Source organism: Lepidochelys kempii, chromosome 18 (genome assembly GCF_965140285.1).
Source record: "Lepidochelys kempii isolate rLepKem1 chromosome 18, rLepKem1.hap1, whole genome shotgun sequence".
Taxonomy (NCBI): domain Eukaryota; kingdom Metazoa; phylum Chordata; order Testudines; family Cheloniidae; genus Lepidochelys; species Lepidochelys kempii.
The window spans coordinates 2,727,349-2,744,582 of record NC_136397.1 but is presented as its reverse complement, the minus strand read 5'-3'; the positions used below and the strand labels follow the sequence as shown (position 1 = coordinate 2,744,582).

The window sequence follows — 17,234 nt, the reverse complement described above, 5'->3', positions numbered from 1 at the left end:
TGCACCCCATCCCCGGCTCAGTTGAAAGGGGGCCCTACGAAGTGTGGGGGAGGGGGAGCCAGCTGCGCCTTCTCCAGAGCGCTCCCAGATGTGGGGAGGGGAGGAGGGAAGGTGCTGTCACAACTGGGGGAGGGGCTGCTACAGGGTAGCCTGGGGCTGGGGGGGACGGAGAGGGGGCTGGAGGCCAGTGCATTTGTCTGGGGGTTGGAGCCCCACCCCCCTGGCCTGGGTGAGCCACCCTGCTTCGCTGATGGCCCTCGGCCCCCAGCTGCCTGGCAGTGACAAGGGCGTGTGTGGGCCCATGGCGGGGGCTGCAGGGGCTCAGTGTGGGACTCTGGCAGTGATGGGGCGGGTGTGGGGTCCTGGCTGGAACGGGGGCCGGGCACAAGCGAGCGGCGCTCGTGACAATTTCTGCTGTCTGCAATGACAGGCCCAGCCATGCCGTGACTGATGCTGAGCAGGGTCCGTTGCCCTGGGGAAGCCTGTGGGGCCCGTGACCCTGTGTGCCCTGCTGCTCTGGCACTGCCGTGGGGATGAGCCCTGACTCCTGGCCTGACAGCCCAGCAGCTGCTGCAGTGGGAGGGCCGAGAGCCCTAGGTGACGGTGGACTTACTTGCCTGGCCCATGGCTGGAGATGGGAGGGTTTAGACTGCTTGTGCCATCTCTTGTCTAATTGCAAAGCTCCTTATAGGTGCTCAGGCCTGTGTGAAATCCTGCTGGGCTCTTGGCCTCAGATACACCTTGTGGCAGTGAGTTCCACAGGCTGACCACACTATGGGTGGCATTGCCTCATGCCTGGATCATGGGCGCAGACAGCGCCAGTTTGCCTGCTCTGCTCCTTTGTGCCACGTCTGGGTCTGCACACCTGTGCTGTGTGCCCTCCCATCACTGCCTGCTGGCCCTGCCAGGCACGGGGCTCAGGGCAGCTCCTCCAGTGCTCCTCGGCTGGGATACGTGGGTCGGGGCAAGGGCGCTTTTGTGGGGGGGAGCCCCCAGGAGCCGGGAGGATCCTGCTGAGAACGGGCCGGGCCAGACCTCACGTCAGGGCTGGGGCAGCCTCCCCCAAGGGGCCGGGCCAAGCCCCAAGGCTAAGATTAGAGCCGGTGATGGGATCTGCCCTCAGCTTCCTTCCTGCCCTGAGCAGAGCAGGGGTGAGTGTGTGCCAGTCCCACCCCTCAGCAGCCCAGCCCTGGGCTTAGGGTCTTCTCCAGCCCAGAGTCACCGGTGCCTTGGCGGTGCGGCTGGTGGCCTGCTTTTTTGGGAGACATCTGTGAGCCTTAGACGCATCCATGTGTCCCGGGCCCAGCACGCTCTGGCTGCAGCAGATCAGAGCCCTCCAAAGGGGCTGCTGGGGCAAGTCTCAGGGGCACTCCAGAAGAGACACAGAGGCTCTGCCAGCCACCAGGCCAGGGGCATGGGGAGAGCCCCTCAGCATGCCCACCCCTGGTGGATTACGGCTGGGGCACATACCTGTTCAGGTGGTTCCGGCTGTGGCCCCCGGCTGGCTGCCCCCTGGGTCGCAGGGGGACCCTCAGCTGCAGTGATGTGCCATGTGCCCGCTGATTGGGTGCATGGGTGCTGGCTGGCAAACACTGCAGTGACCTGCCTGCAAACTCCAAGCCACAGCGCTGTGGCTGGTGTGCCCTGAGCCTGGCACAGGCCTGGGCATAGCAGCTGGTCCCTTTGAAGTGATCTCTGCTCTCTTCCTTGCTGTGCTAGCAGGGGCCCGCTCGCTGGGTCAGTGACTGCCACACACTGAGGCTTGCGTGCCCAGGGTCTGGGCAGATCCGTGGGCAGCTGGGACATGTGGCCATGCCAGGCTGGAGCTGAACCCCTGCTGGGCATCATGTCTTCATTCCACTTCCCACAGGCCCCCCTGCCAGGCTGGGAGATCATGCCCTTGTATCCATCAGTGCATGTGGTATCAGTGCCCTGGAGTCCCCTCTACCTGCACCCTGTTGGCACCTGGCTGTAGGAGATCTCTTTGTTCCCAGCGAGTGCCAGGAGAGATGCCAAGCTGGCAGAGGGCAGAGAGTGGCATGGGGGTAAATAGGGACACCTGGTGCCATCCAGGTTGGGAGGGCAGCAGTGCTGGGTTCTTGGGGGCTGTGTGCGTGGAGCCTGGCATGGTGCCATGCTGGCATTTGCAGACTGCATGGATCGCCAGCTCCTGTTTCCCCTTGGCCTTTTCATGCCCATTCAGACAGCCGGGGCTGATTAAATACCTTTTCTGTTTCCATCAGGCCTTTGTCCCCGTGCCGATCACCCGGGAATAATAACCCGGTGTGTTTGCACAGGAAAGTGCTGCTGTGACGAATTCCTGCCTTGTCGCGGTCTGATGCCCCAGGCCACTCGCTGCCAGCGGGGTGGGGTGGGGGAAGGGCAGGGAAGCCGGCGCCCAAGCTGCCCCAGGAAGGGGCCCCGCCAGGGCCACCGGCTGGCAGTAGGGGCTGGCTGCGGGTGCGATCGCTGTACTGGGATGTGCCTCCTATAATGTGATGGGCTGAATGAGTGGGGCTCAGGGGAGGAGATTGGGGGTGCTGGCCCTGGGAGTGCAGCAGGGGAGGGGGTTGCTGATCTCTGGGGAGAAGGACAGAAGGGATGGGGGGGCCGGCACTCAGGCCATTCTGCCCGCCCTGCCACCCCAATGCATGCTCTCTCCCTGTTCCTGGGCAGAGAGCTGCCTTGTGGGGACCCTCCCCCTTCCTTTGCCTGCTGGGGTGGGTGAACCCCCATGATGAGCTGGGTCATGGCTGGTTCTCCCTGTACGTGGGCTATTGCAGCTGTTCCATGCGGGGTACGTGGTGGGCTGGGGCTGGATGTGCTCAGGGTGGGCGTGTGGGCTCAGAGTGGTGTTAGGTGCTCTGCCAGGCTCATGTCACTCCTTGCCCCACCCAAGCCCCTCCCAAGAGCTCCCACTTCTAGGTTATTTCGTGGGGGCTGCAGGCCTGTGAGGGATCCAGCAGGGGCGTCCTTCCCTTTGCACCTGCCCAGAGTAGGAAGTGGAGGGACGCTGCTGCAGGGAGCAGGGTGGGTGGCTCTTCCCTTGCAGTCCGTGCTGGGCTAATGCCCAGCATGGCACTAGGGGCATGGTGCTGCAGGGAGCAGGGCAGGTGACCCAGCAGGGGGCACTCTCCCCTTTGAGCTGGTGCCCCAGTGCCAGGTGACACTGTGCTGCAGGGAGCAGCGTGGGTGTCTCTCAGGAGGGGGTTTTGCTGCCGCAGGGGGTGTCTTTCAGATACCATGTGAAAAGGGGCCTGTGCCCATTTGCCCATAGGGGCTTGTGCCCTGCTTTGGACACAGGAGGAAAGTGAATCCTGCCCCCCGAATCTCCCTGCACTTTCATCCATATTCTTCTCCACTTCGCATCCCAAAGCAGCATGCAGCATTGCTGTGCACTGTTCCCACCCCAGAGCTGGCTGCATTTCTATGAGCTAAAGCAGTTTCTGAGTAGCTTGTGGGGCAGGAGGCTCTAGTGGGGTGAGAGCCCCTGTTCTTCCCACCACAGGCCCAGGGCTAAACAGAGGAGTGCAGCCCCCTGACCCCCACCAGCTTGGGGATGTTTGCTTTGCTTTAATCAGCGTAAGATGAGTCCCTGTGGACTCATCCTGCTTCCATGTCAGAGCAATGAGGCAGTGCTGGGAGCTGGCTTGGAGGATCAGCTCTGGCCAGGGAGCACATGGCCTCTGCATGGGGATCCCCTTCAGCCCCACCCCAGGGTGAAAGCCATGGAGCAGACAATGCACCCCACCTGGCTGGCCCTGCTGCCCCAGGGCCAACGCCAGAAGCCAGATCTTGTTTCCTCCAGTCTGGGGTGGGCTCCTGGATTTCTGTCAGCCCTCAGCTTGGGGGAAGGAGCATGAGCCACAGTTTACCCCTAGGTAGTGGCATGCCAGCACCCATCCGTGCTGCAGAAGGAGGCTGCAGGGGTGTTGCTGCCAGCATGCCCACTCCCTGCTGCCCCTGGGAGCGGGGGGCACAAGGCCATCGGCCCTGGGCCTCTTGCATGACATGCAAAGTGCTGCTTTGAGCTGCACTGAACTAGTTCCCACTGGAACTGAGTTTGCTGCTGGGGGCCATCCCCTTGCGCCTTCCTGCCTGAAGGATCCCAAAGGGCTGGATAGTGCATGGGCCAAACTCTGCTCATAGTTTCCCTGGTGTAAATCTGTGGCATCAGGGGAGTCACTCCAGGTTCATGTGCCGAGGATCAGTCCCCCCTGCCATGGAAATGCATCTGCCTCTGGGGTGAGGCTGTTGAACAGTGCACAGCGCTGTACGCCCATGGGGGAGCGGGCGTGAAGAAGACTGCCATAGGGGTTACCCAGAATATTGGCAGCCCAAGCTGGCATTTGCCAGGATGCTGCAGGAAGCGGCCATGGCCACTCCAGGGAGCAGTGCCAGGGAAGCCTGGGTGGCCGCGGGACTGTGGAGCTCTGCTGGAGTGTGGGCGGAGGGAAGGGTGCAACAGGCAGGGTCCCAGCGCGGTGCCCAGAGATGATAGTCCTGATGCATTGGTGCACGGGGCCCCCTGACAGCGGGAGGTTCAAGGTGACCTGCAAAAAGAAAAGAAGCTTCTTTGGGCCAGGTCTTGTCTGCCGCAGGAGTCTCTGTGGACATCTGGGAGCTGCGGCCACCGTGTGGTGTGGGAGGGGAGAGGATTCTCAGCCAGTGGTGCCAGTTTCACGTTGGCACCGAAGGAGCAGAGGTTGGGAGGACGTGTCCGGGGAAGACTCAGGGTGAGAGCACCCAGTCCTGGCTCCCCGCCACCTGAGATCTGTAAGGAAAAACCCGGCAGGATGACAACCCCGTGGACAAACACTTTCAGGCCTTCTCCGGCCTGCGTGGGCACCTCAGTGCCAAAGTCGTGTCTCCCCTATGGGCAGGGTTGGCAGCGGGGCTGGGGGTGACTGCAGCTAGCAATGGAAGCCCCCATGATGAGGTGGGGCCAGTTGGAAGGGAATGCGGCTCCGGCGGGGTGAGCTGGGCCCCGGGCCCGGGGGGAGGCGGCTCCGGCGGGGTGAGCTGGGCCCCGGGCCCGGGGGGAGGCGGCTCCGGCGGGGTGAGCTGGGCCCCGGGCCCGGGGGGAGGCGGCTCCGGCGGGGTGAGGTGGGCCCCGGGCCCGGGGGGAGGCGGCTCCGGCGGGGTGAGCTGGGCCCCGGGCCCGGGGGGAGGCGGCTCCGGCGGGGTGAGCTGGGCCCCGCACCTGGGGGGAGGTGGCTCCGGCGGGGTGAGCTGGGCCCCGGGCCCGGGGGGGAGGCGGCTCCGGCGGGGTGAGGTGGGCCCCGGGCCCGGGGGGAGGCGGCTCCGGCGGGGTGAGCTGGGCCCCGGGCCCGGGGGGGAGGCGGCTCCGGCGGGGTGAGGTGGGCCCCGCGCCCGGGGGGAGGCGGCTCCGGCGGGGTGAGCTGGGCCCCGCGCCCGGGGGGGAGGCGGCTCCGGCGGGGTGAGCTGGGCCCCGGGCCCGGGGGGGAGGCGGCTCCGGCGGGGTGAGCTGGGCCCCGCGCCCGGGGGGGAGGCGGCTCCGGCGGGGTGAGCTGGGTCCCGGGCCCGGGGGGGAGGCGGCTCCGGCGGGGTGAGCTGGGCCCCGGGCCCGGGGGGGAGGCGGCTCCGGCGGGGTGAGCTGGGCCCCGCACCTGGGGGGAGGCGGCTCCGGCGGGGTGAGCTGGGCCCCGGGCCCGGGGGGAGGCGGCTCCGGCGGGGTGAGCTGGGCCCCGGGCCCGGGGGGAGGCGGCTCCGGCGGGGTGAGCTGGGCCCCGGGCCCGGGGGGGAGGCGGCTCCGGCGGGGTGAGCTGGGCCCCGCGCCCGGGGGGAGGCGGCTCCGGCGGGGTGAGCTGGGCCCCGGGCCCGGGGGGGAGGCGGCTCCGGCGGGGTGAGCTGGGCCCCGGGCCCGGGGGGGAGGCGGCTCCGGCGGGGTGAGCTGGGCCCCGGGCCCGGGGGGGAGGCGGCTCCGGCGGGGGGAGGCGGCTCCGGCGGGGTGAGCTGGGCCCCGGGCCCGGGGGGGAGGCGGCTCCGGCGGGGTGAGCTGGGCCCCGGGCCCGGGGGGGAGGCGGCTCCGGCGGGGTGAGCTGGGCCCCGGGCCCGGGGGGGAGGCGGCTCCGGCGGGGTGAGCTGGGTCCCGGGCCCGGGGGGGAGGCGGCTCCGGCGGGGTGAGCTGGGCCCCGCACCTGGGGGGAGGCGGCTCCGGCGGGGTGAGCTGGGCCCCGCGCCCGGGGGGAGGCGGCTCCGGCGGGGTGAGCTGGGCCCCGCGCCTGGGGGGAGGCGGCTCCGGCGGGGTGAGCTGGGACCCACACTGTGGGCACGTCTCTCGAGCAAGCACTCAGGCCTGGGGCCCAGTGGCCTCCCTTTCTGAGCTCTGTTCAGCCCGTGCCATCTGTGCGGTTGCATGGCCACCTGTGGGGCTGTGCCCGCTCCCCGAGGTCACTCCTGGGGGGCTGGCCACACAGAGGGAGCAAAGCCCAAGATGAGAACAGCCCCCCTAGGCGCAGCCAGTGCTGCGGGGTGCTCCGACACCACGGGGAGGGGAGGCGCATGCTGAGCCCTGCTGAGGGGAACGGGTGCCCCCCGGGGCATCTTCTCCAGCTGTGGAGCTGTCTGGGGATTCCCTCCCCCCTAGCCCCCCCCACGCCAACCCCCGGAATTCCATGGGCTGAGATCATGGCCGCTGCGAGCACATGGCCCAGGAATGCTTGTGGGTGGCTGGAGATGAGCTCACTGCCCCTGTCCCTCCCCCAAAGGCCAGCATGACTTTACTGCTCAGCAATGTTGGCGAGGCCATGCCAGGAGCCTGCAGTGAACACCAGCCCATGCAAAGGCTCTCAGGCAAAGGAAGCTGTCATGGGATAAGAGGGAAGGTCCTCTCATGGGTTGGTAACTGGTTAAAAGACAGGAAACAAAGGGTAGGTATAAATGGTCAGTTCTCAGAACGGAGAGAGGTAAATAGTGGTGTCCCCCCGGGGATCTGTACTGGGGCCAGTCCTATTCAACATATTCATAAATGATATGGAAAAAGGGGTAAACAGTGAGGTGGCAAAATTTGCAAATGATACAAAATTACTCAAGAAAGTTAAGTCAAAAGCTGACTGTGAAGACTTACAAAAGGATCTCTCAAAACTAGGTGACCGAACAACAAAATGGCAGATGAAATTTAAGGTTGATAAATGCAAAGTAATGCACATTGGAAAATATAATCCCAATTACACATATTTAATGATGGGTTGTAAATTAGCTGTTGTTGCTCAAGAAAGAGATCTTGGAGTCAGTGTGGAGAGTTCTCTGAAAACATCCACTCAACGTACAGCGGCCGTCAAAATAGCAAACAGACTGTTGTGGGGGAATCACGAAGAAGGGGAGAGAGAGTAACAGAAAATATCATGTTGCTTCTGTAGACATCCCTGGCACACCCCCATCTTGAATACTGTGGGCAGATCTGGTCGCCCCATCTCAAAAAAAGATATGTTAAAACTGGAAAAGGTTCAGAAAAGGGCAACAAAAATGATGAGGGGCATGGAACAGCTTCCATATGAGGAGAGATTAATAAGACTTGGACTTTTCAACTTGGAAAAGAGATGACCAAGGGGGATGTGATAGAGGTCTATGAAAGGCTAAGATAGATAGAGGGCTAAGTCATTATGCAAGGTAGCCTGTTTCCTCTTGTTTTTTCCTACCCCCCCCCCCCCAGATGTTCTGGTTTAACTTGGATTTAAACTTGAAGAGTGGTCAGTTTGGATGAGCTATTACCAGCAGGAGAGTGAGTTTGTGTGTGTATGGGGGTGGGGGGGATGTGAGAAAACCTGGATTTGTGCAGGAAATAGCCCAACTTGATTGTCATGCACATTGTGTAAAGAGTTGTCACTTTGGATGGGCTATCACCAGCAGGAGAGTGAATTTGTGTGGGGGGGTGGAGGGTGAGAAAACCTGGATTTGTGCTGGAAATGGCCCACCTGATGATCACTTTAGATAAGCTATTACCAGCAGGACAGTGGGGTGGGAGGAGGTTTTGTTTCATATTCTCTGTGTATATATAAAGCCTGCTGCAGTTTCCACGATATGCATCTGAGGAAGTGAGCTGTAGCTCACGAAAGCTCATGCTCTAATAAATTGGTTAGTCTCTAAGGTGCCACAAGTCCTCCTTTTCTTTTTGCGAATACAGACTAACACGGCTGCTACTCTGAAACCTATGAAATCATGAGTAGTGTGGAGAAAGCAAATAAGGCAATGTTATTAATTCCTTATAATAACACTAGAACTGGAGGTCATGCTATGAAATTAATCGGCAGCAGGTTTAAAACAAACAAAAGGAAGTATTTCTTCACACAATGCAGAGTCAACCTGTGGGACTCCTTGCTGGGGAATATTGAGAAAGGCCAAAAGTAAAACTGGGTTTACAAAAGAATGATATAAAGTTCATGGAGGATAGGGCCATCAATGGCGATTAGGCAGGGTGAGCAGGGATGCCACCTGCCGCTCTGGGTGTCCTTAAATCTCTGTTTGCCAGAAGCTGGGAGTGGTCAACAGGAGATGGATCACTTGATAATTGCCCTTTGAGGCAGCTGACATTGGCCACTGTTGGAGGGCAGAAGACTAGGCTAGAGGGACCATTGATCTCACCTAGTATCGCCATTCTTATGTTCTTGAAACAGGTTTCTACGCATGGCATTGTAATCGTCTGACCTATTTTTCCTTTGTACAATTGTTTTAAAGCAAATTTGATGTCTGGTTTGGCATCTGTGGGGCGTCTGTTCCTCCACTCGATTACTCATGTCCCGTTGCACCTGGCTTGTTACTGCCCCCTTTGCCCCTCGGGCAGCCTTCACTCGCTGGGCTCTGCTGCTGGCCTGGAGCTTTCCCTGCAGACGCTGGCTTGGTGGCTCCCACCAGGAATTTTTAACCTGCCGATCGCTGAGCTGGTCCCAGGGGGTTGCCTGCATTTGAATGGCTCAGAAGCGTGCTGGTCTCTTTCACCTGGTCCCTTGAGCTCCTTGGGGAGTGCCCTGCCTCCATCACAGGCTGTTAATCCCCTACTGCACGTGGCCAAAGCAGAGTGTGGGTCAGACACAGGGCAGAATGCAGTGCAATCCTAAATCGTAGAGCAGCCCGACAAAGGGGCCTGGGCACTATCCGGTCTCGCCTCCTGCGCTCGACGCCGGGTGGAGCAAAGCCAAGTGGCTGGAGCAGCCTTGTCGGGCCTCGGCTGTGCTTGCATCCAGGCAGCTGCACAGAGCTGCCCCAGCCTGTGTGACTGAACTGAGTGCCAGGGAAGTGACTGCATTCCTGCCAGCGCCGCTTGGCACCTGGGGCATTGTTGCAGTGAGAGAGGGTGACTCTCCCTCAGCTAGACAAGCCCTGAAGTTTCCCCTGCTCAAGGGAGCACTGGGGATGCTGGGGCAGTGTGCCGGGTACACCCTCAAACCCTGCCTCTTGGGTCTCATGTGCAAGGGGTGCTGTGGGAGCTGATCCAGCCCTGGTTCTGGTTTGCCAAGAGGAAGGGCCGGCCACTGACTGATGCTATCTGGGCTTCTCTCTGGCAGGTCTCCCACGCTGCCCAGGGGCTGACCGAAGCCTCCTTTCCCGAGGATACAGAGTCTGACCCAGCGGGCACACCCTGGTGGAGTGATGTCGACCTCTCTGATGACGAGGACATGCTGGCAGATGAGGCCTCAGGAGGTAGGGGCTGCGAGGCTCCAGCATGCCCTCCCTGGCCTGGGCTCTGAGATCTGTGCTTCCCGCCCCACTGACAGCCCCTGCTCCTGCTGGGAGAGGGACAGGGCCGGCTCCTGTGGCTCCCAAAATGCACGGCTGCTCTCCTGTCCCCTGTGCCCCAGCTGGGGACATGGGGCCAACACTCCCACCCAGGCAGGGGCTTTGCAGCCCTGACATGTGCTGGGGGGAAGTGCCGGGCGCCCCGCCAAGTCCTAAAGGTGCCGTGTAACAGTTCTGGGGCTGCACAGGACTCTCGTCCTCCCAGCCCCCGCCCATGTGGCCCCAGGGCTTCATGAGCCAGCAGGGAAATCCCCTCCGGCCGTAGCCAGAATAGTCCCAGATACTCTGTGCAGGCCCCCGCAGTGGGTGGCTGAGCTCGCTGTGGGCATGCGCTCGTGAACTGGCGCCATGCCCATGGCAATAACGGGCAGTCCTGAGGGGGAGCTGGGCCGTGGCCTGTGAGCCGGAGGGAGTGTTCTGGGAGAGAACAAGACGGGCACCTGCTCCGTTTGCACAGCACTGTCCCTGGGTGTTACCAGCTCCGAGCGTAACTGTTGCCCAGTATCCCTACTCTGGGTCTTACTCCTCCAGGCAGGGAGCTGAGTAAGAAGGTGCCACTTTTACCAGGCCAGCTCCACAGCAGCCTGGCCGTGGCCCGTGGGTCCCCAGGCCTTCCCTCACAAGAGGGGTGGGTATTCCGTGCCAGGGAGATGGGCCTGGAACCCTGCATGGCGTGACTGGCCCTGACCCTAGCCGACCCTGGGGAGCTGGTGCTGCCAGGAGCCCCACACCGCGGCTGCAGCTCACGGCCATGTTCTGTCTGCTTCCATTCCAGATGGCAACGGCAGCGGGGAGAACGGCAGTGGGATTGCGCTGCCCGACATGCCGCTGTCCACCAGCCGGACGCCGAGCGTCACGCTCTTGCCAATGGGTAAGGGGTGGAGCTGGTGGGCGCTGGTGGGCGGGGCCGAAACTGCAACCAAAGAGCAGCAACACGGCCCAGCTTCCTGGTGGTGGGCACCAATGGGCTGGCAAGTCATGGGTGTGCTCAGGGCTGGGAAGTCTGGATGGCAGCTCTGCCTTCCCCAGTATGCAGTGCATCACAAATAGCGCTCACTCGCCCCGGCTGGGCTGGGCTGGGCAGCTTGTAACAGGCCCGACGACGCTGCCTGTTTGCCTGGGGCCTGTGGGAGAGTCTAAGCCGAGCGTGGAGGGAGGTGGGGGTATCATGAGGCCTGGATCCATTCTGACCCCAGGGGAGTTACCCAGGATGGGTGTGAGTGGGCATATCCCTGTCCCTTGCCTGGGGCATGGCCTCCATTCATGGGTGGCACAAGCAAGGGAGGGGGCAGGGGGAGGCAGCGGGGGTGGGGCTGGGGTGCAAGTATAACAGAGAGGCAGGGTTGGCTGCTGGGGCCATGAGGGCCATGGCTTGGTGGTGGTAGGAGGCAGCGTGGCATTGTGTGGCGGTGGTGATAGGAGGCAGCGTGGCACTGTGTGGCGGTGGTGGCAGAAGGCAGCGTGGCACTGTGGCGATGATGGTTGGAGGCAGCGTGGCACTGTGCGGCAGTGGTGGCAGAAGGCAGCGTGGCCCTGTGTGGCAATGATGGTTGGAGGCAGCGTGGCCCTGTGTGGCGATGACGGTTGGAGGCAGCGTGGCACTGTGTGGCAGTGGTGGCAGGGGGCAGCGTGGCACTGTGTGGCAGTGGTGGCAGGAAGCAGCATGGCACTGTGAGGCGATGATGGTTGGAGGCAGTGTGGCACTGTGTGGCGATGACGGTTGGAGGCAGCATGGCACTGTGTGGAGTGGTGGCAGGAGGCAGCGTGGCACTGTGTGGCAATGATGGTTGGAGGCAGCGTGGCACTGTGTGGCAGTGGTGGCAGGAGGCAGCGTGGCCCTGTGTGGCGATGACGGTTGGAGGCAGCGTGGCACTGTGTGGCGATGATGGTTGGAGGCAGCGTGGCACTGTGTGGCGATGATGGTTGGAGGCAGCGTGGCACTGTGTGGCAGTGGTGGCAGGAGGCAGCGTGGCCCTGTGTGGCGATGATGGTTGGAGGCAGCGTGGCACTGTGTGGCAGTGGTGGCAGGAGGTAGCGTGGCACTGTGTGGCGATGACGGTTGGAGGCAGCGTGGCACTGTGCGGCAGTGGTGGCAGGAGGCAGCGTGGCACTGTGTGGCGATGACGGTTGGAGGCAGCATGTGCGGCAGTGATGGCCTGGCTTTCAGGTCAGGGCTGGGGCTCTCCTCTTCTGCTTAGCGGTAGCGTTGGGCCTTTCTCTTGGGTTGCTGGCTCTGGCCCTGCATGACCTCGGCTGTAGCTCTTTCTTCTCTCTCAGTAACTGCCCATCTTTCTCTCTTTTTTTCTCTCCTGTCCTGTCCCTCTCCATCCTCCATCTTCTTCCTCCTCCTGCTCCTGGGGTGCAGCCCAACCGGGTGCAGCAGGGCAGCCCCATCTGGCAGGTATGACTGTGGCTGACCCGGACGATGAGGCCCCCCTCAGTAAGTGAAGGGCTTGGGGGCCCAGGCTGCGTGTGGGGAGGGGGCGCAGACTGGGCTAGCTGGGGTGGGGAGGTCAATAGAAAACTTCAGCATGTTGATAAAAATGTGAATGCCAAAATATTTGGATTCAGAATTGCTGCCACAATGCCTCATGGGAGTTATGGTTCAGCTCTCTCAAGCTCCAGTTCTCCTCTATAGGCCAGGTCCCCTGGTCGGATTATAGCTCCCATGATGCACTGTGCTCTGCCCCCTTAGTGCAGAGAGGCTGTGCAACATGAGAGTCCCTAGCCATGGTGCATCATGGGAGCTGTAGTCCAGCTAGGGAACTGGCCCATAGAGGAGAATGGGGACAACGAGGCATGCGAACTACAATTCTCAGGCAGCACCGTGTCAGCCTCTCCAAATTGAACTGTTGTGGTTTTCGGGATTTTGGACAAAAAATCCTGTTCTGCAGGCAGCTGACGCTATTTGTGAAAAATTTCATTTAGTCGAAACCAGAGTTTTCTGTTGAAAAACAGCTGAGATGGAACCTGCCCACCCCAGCCTTGTGGTTCCATTGCATCTTGGGGCAGCAGCATCCCGCCTGCAGGAGCAGGGTCGCAGTGTGGGGTATCAGGGCCACCCCATCAGGGACAGGCTGTCTGGCTGTTAGCAGCAGAGCCGGTTCCCTCGCTGCAAGGCTGGGTTGTTTATTTTCTACCCCAGTTGGCAGATCTCTCCATTGTGGGTCGCTGGCACGCTGGAACCCTGGGCCTTCCTAGCCCCAGTCCTTGAGCTCCAGGAGTAGCTGCCCCTCTGTGGCTCAGCTGCTAGCCAGGGGGCTGCATGTGGAATGGTCGTGATCAGGACTCCTGGGTTCGGTCAGTGGCTCTGGAGGGGAGCATGGACGTGACGTTAAGATCTAGTCCCAGCTCTGCCTGAATCATAGAATATCAGGGTTGGAAGGGACCTCAGGAGGTCATCTAGTCCAACCCCCTGCTCAAAGCAGGACCAATCCTCAATTTTTGCCCCAGATCGCAAATGGCCCCCTCAAGGATTGAACTCACAACCCTGGGGTTAGCAGGCCAATGCTCAAACCACTGAGCTCTCCTTCCCCCCCAAGTGCCCTTGTAGGATGGCGCCATTGGCTGCTGTGTAAAAGGAGAGAGGCCTGGTGCTCGTCTGGCTGCTAGGGCAGAGAACGTGGTGAGCAGTCAGAGCTACCAGGTGCTCAGACGGCAGCCAGGAGAGGGGAGAGTAGAAACCATCCCTGCACAGCTCAGTGCTGCAGGGGATCAGGGCACTGTGCCCCCAGCTCCCACCCAGGACACCATTGGCCTCGCCAGCCCATTCTCTTGCCAGGTTGGCCAGCTCCAGCTCCTTCCGCCTCTCCCTATCAGGCGACCCCCCGTCACTCTTATTGCTCACCCCAAGCTCACTGCAATTTGCTGCCCTCGTCCTGGCGCTGAGGCTGGATTCCCCTTGCCGTGTAGAGGGGCTTTCTGGGCCTTCACAGGCAAAGCGCATGTTGCACTGTTGTGGCCACGTCACAGGGCCGGACCATCTCCCCTGGTGGCGTGGGCATGCTGGGGCACCACCTGCCTCCTGGCCCTGATCCTGATTCTGGGACACAGCCCCTGTGTGTGAGCTGGGTAATACCACGGCTACCCTGCCCCCTGCCAAGGTCATTCGCTGGGCTCATGAGTTCAGAGGTCTCCCCAGGGCAGCGAGCTTGGAGCGCTGGAGAGCCCCAGGGTCTGTGCTGAGCGCGAGCGCCGGGCTGGGTGTGTCACCCCCCACGTGCCCTGCCTCACGAGAGGAGCCTGCCCAGGGCTGGGCTGGCTTCTGCTGTCAGCTCCAGAGGTCCCAGGCACCGTGTGGCGAGGCAGTGGGCCATCCGCGCAGTGCCCTGGCAGGGGAGGGAGTGATTTCCAAGGCAGACTCTGCCTTCCCCCAGGTCATGGTGAGCCAGGTCTGTCCCAGGAGCCCCCAGCCCCGTGCAGCCCGGAGCGGGTGCCCGGGAGGGGTGGCTCAGCCGGCGCCGGACGCAGCAGCAGGAAGCTGAGGGCTCCGCAGCCGGAGGCATTTTTTCCATCTCCCTCCCCAGCCAAGTGCAAACAAAGTGCAGCCGAGAACCGAGGGCTCCTTAAAAGGAGGACGAGTGGCTGCTGGGGCAGCCAGGGAGCAGGCTGGGCTTCCTGCAGCAGGCTGCTCTCCAGCCCAGGGCTGAGCCAGAGCCAGGGCCCCCCAACGCGCCACTCCCAGTGCCTGGCTACAAACGCAGCCCCAGCCATGTGCATGTGGCTGCACCTCCCGATGCTGGGCACTGGGGGTTGTGGGCACAATTCTTTGGGCTTTTGCCTGGGGCCATTGGGCATGTTTGTAGGGCAGTGTTGCTGGTGCAAGGCTTCCCATGGGCACCCTCTGCTTGCCCACTCATTTTAACCCTGTGTGCACCCCCCATGTGCTCAATCCTGCTTTTGTACAGCCAGAGAGCTGCACAGTCTGACGTGAAAGCCCCTGAACTCTCGCTCTTGTGCCCAGATGCCCATGGGTAGCCAGTGGGGCTGACAAGGGCACATACCCAGCTGGGGCAGGGCTGAGGCTGCCCTCCTGAGCCTATGGGGGCTGGGACCCACCTTGGAGAGCGACCACCCAGTGCCAGCCCCAGGGCGTCTGCAGGAATTAAATGTCCCATGTGACGAGGTCCCAGCTCCTTGGCAGGAGGGCTGGAGCATCACCCTGTCTGAGGCCAGGCTGAGGGGCTGGCAGAAGCAGAGCAGTGGCCAAGCAGAGAGCTGGGCTCTGGGCTGCTGGTAGTTAGCGAGGCCCAGTGATGCGCGTTGCCGGCTCCAGGCTGAACCCCCATCCCCGACGCTGCAAGAAAAGGGGCTTTGTAGTGTGAGCCGCATGCTCCCTCCCCCTGAGCTGAGGAAGGGCTGTTTCCTGGTGGCCGCCTGGCTGCGCTCTTTGGGGTGAGCTGTGCTGGAGGGCAGGGTGTGAGGGGCGACCCCACCCCCTGGCTGCCCGCCATCCCCGCTGTCACAGGGCACTTTCAATGGGCTCTTTGTGTGCCTGACAAGTGCCCTTGTGTTCCCTGGGCTCTGGGAGGGGCACCTGGGCAGGGAATGGCAGCACCTCGCTGCAAATGGGGGAAGCCCCTGTCTTCAGGCAGGGCCACCACCCCTAGCCCCAAGTGCTCTCTGGCACTGCCCTCTCTGGTGCTGGTGGCACGGCCTCTCCCGTGCCTGGGAAGGGCCTGGCTGGGAGCAGAAGCAGCCCTGGAACGTGGGGAGACTGCTGGCTCTGTGTGCGGGCCTGTGAGCCAACATTACAAGGCATCACCCCAGGGAGCAGCCCTTGAGCAGCTCCATCCAGCCTGCAGGAGACTCTGGCTCTCCCAGGCTGCTGGGGGGCACCTGGGAAGGGTTGGGGGCTGACTGGCCAGCTGCAGGGGAGCTGCTGCGTTCTGAAAGGGGCCCCTGCCCCATGCATAGTGCCCATCTCCATCCTTCCCAGCCCCTGGGATAGTGAGAAGCCTCATCTGGCCCCCCTGCCCTGCCCCCGGCTGGTTCCAGTACCCTGCAGCTGTCCTGCTGGCACCCCAGCCCCCATGCTAGCGGGCAGGAAACAGACTCTCCTTGCAGACAGGCCGCCCACTTCCATGGGGTGAACCAAGCTAGGGGCAGGCAGCGCCAGTGGGCACAGCGACAACCCTGTCCCATCCCTGCCAGGATCTCAGAGCTCTGCACAACCTCCCCAGCAGGTCAGGATCCTTCTCCCCGCTTTATAGAGGGCAAAGTAAGGCACCTCGGGGGAAGGAATTCACCCAGTTGCAGGACTGTGAATAAAACCCAGGAATCTGACTTCAACCCTCCCCGGCTCTAATCCACTCGATCCTACTTCCCTCCCCAAGCAGAACCCAGGAGCACTGACCCCCTAACCCACCCCCACTCGACTCCACTCTCTACTCCAAGGGGAATTCTGTGCCAAAAAATTAAAAATTATATGCACAATATTTCAAAATGCTGCATATTTTATTTATCAAAATAAAACAAAATAATCAGGCCGGTTTCAATTATTTTGGTCATTTATTTCAAAATACCAGTCAGCGCGTGTGTCTGTAACAAGACAGCGACAAGACAGGAGGAGGCAGAGCGGTGGCTGCTCGCCACCCTTCGTTTTCTGCTGTTGCTAGCAGCAGTGCTGCCTTCAGAGCTGGGAGGCTGGAGACCAGATTTCGCTGGGGAGACCAGATTTCACGGTCTGTGTTGCAATTTTCATGGCTGCAAACTCGGTAGACCCCCAAATGTAGGAGGGAGGGCAGCACAGCTAGGGTCAGACAGGAGGAAAAAGGAAGCATTTTGGTTGAAATCACAAATTCTGCATGAAAAACAAATTCTGTGGGGAACATTAATTCTGCATTGCGCAATGGCACAGAATTCCAGCGGGAGCACAGTCCTCCCAAAGCAGGATAAAGAACTCAGGAGCTCTGGCTCCCAGCCCCCCAGTTCTAACCCACTAGTCCCTACTCCCTTCCCGAACAGGAAATGGAACCCAGGAGTCCAGTCTCCCATGCCAGGCCTTTTTCTCCTTGGAGAAGAGCGGGGTAGATTGTCCAGCTCTGCCATGTACCTGGGGGGTAGTTTGCCAGTGTCAGACCCCAAGCTGGGGCATCTGAAGCAGGCAGGGCGCAGTTTCTCCCTGGTGACGTCACCACTGCGTGTGGTGGGGCTGGGACCGTGTTACCGATACCTGACAAGGCACTGTGGAGCGTGTGGGCAGGGCAGGGCATAGTAACTTCCCTGGCACAGCCTGCCTCTCCTCTCTGACAAGGCCGGGCTGTGTGCCCCCTCGGCCCCACACCTAGGGTGTTTGCCCCAGAGAGCCAGCTCAGGGAGGCCAAGCCAGTGCTGCCCTCGGCTGGGTGATCCCTGTGGGCAGAGCCCAGAGGCCCAGTCAGAGTGCAACCACATGGTGGAGGAGCTCCCCCCTGCCCCTGGGTCTCCGGTGCTGGGGGTCAGGCTGCAGGGACTCCTTGGCCTGGGAGCAGCTGTCC

At 61.8% G+C, this 17,234-nt stretch overlaps 1 protein-coding gene across 7 annotated transcripts in view; it reads left to right on the top strand.

Moving 5' to 3' along the window:
- Nucleotides 1-17,234, top strand: part of HSPG2 (heparan sulfate proteoglycan 2) — a 196,508-nt gene that overhangs the window by 33,061 nt on the left and 146,213 nt on the right. For 6 of the 7 annotated variants that reach the window (XM_078849394.1, XM_078849389.1, XM_078849392.1 and 3 more), the window contains exons 2-4: nucleotides 9,525-9,660; nucleotides 10,532-10,627; nucleotides 12,122-12,196. In XM_078849394.1, coding sequence (XP_078705520.1) covers nucleotides 9,525-9,660; nucleotides 10,532-10,627; nucleotides 12,122-12,196 — 307 coding nt within the window. The remainder of the gene's footprint in view (nucleotides 1-9,524; nucleotides 9,661-10,531; nucleotides 10,628-12,121; nucleotides 12,197-17,234) is intronic. The other variant, XM_078849390.1, reaches the window with a different exon arrangement.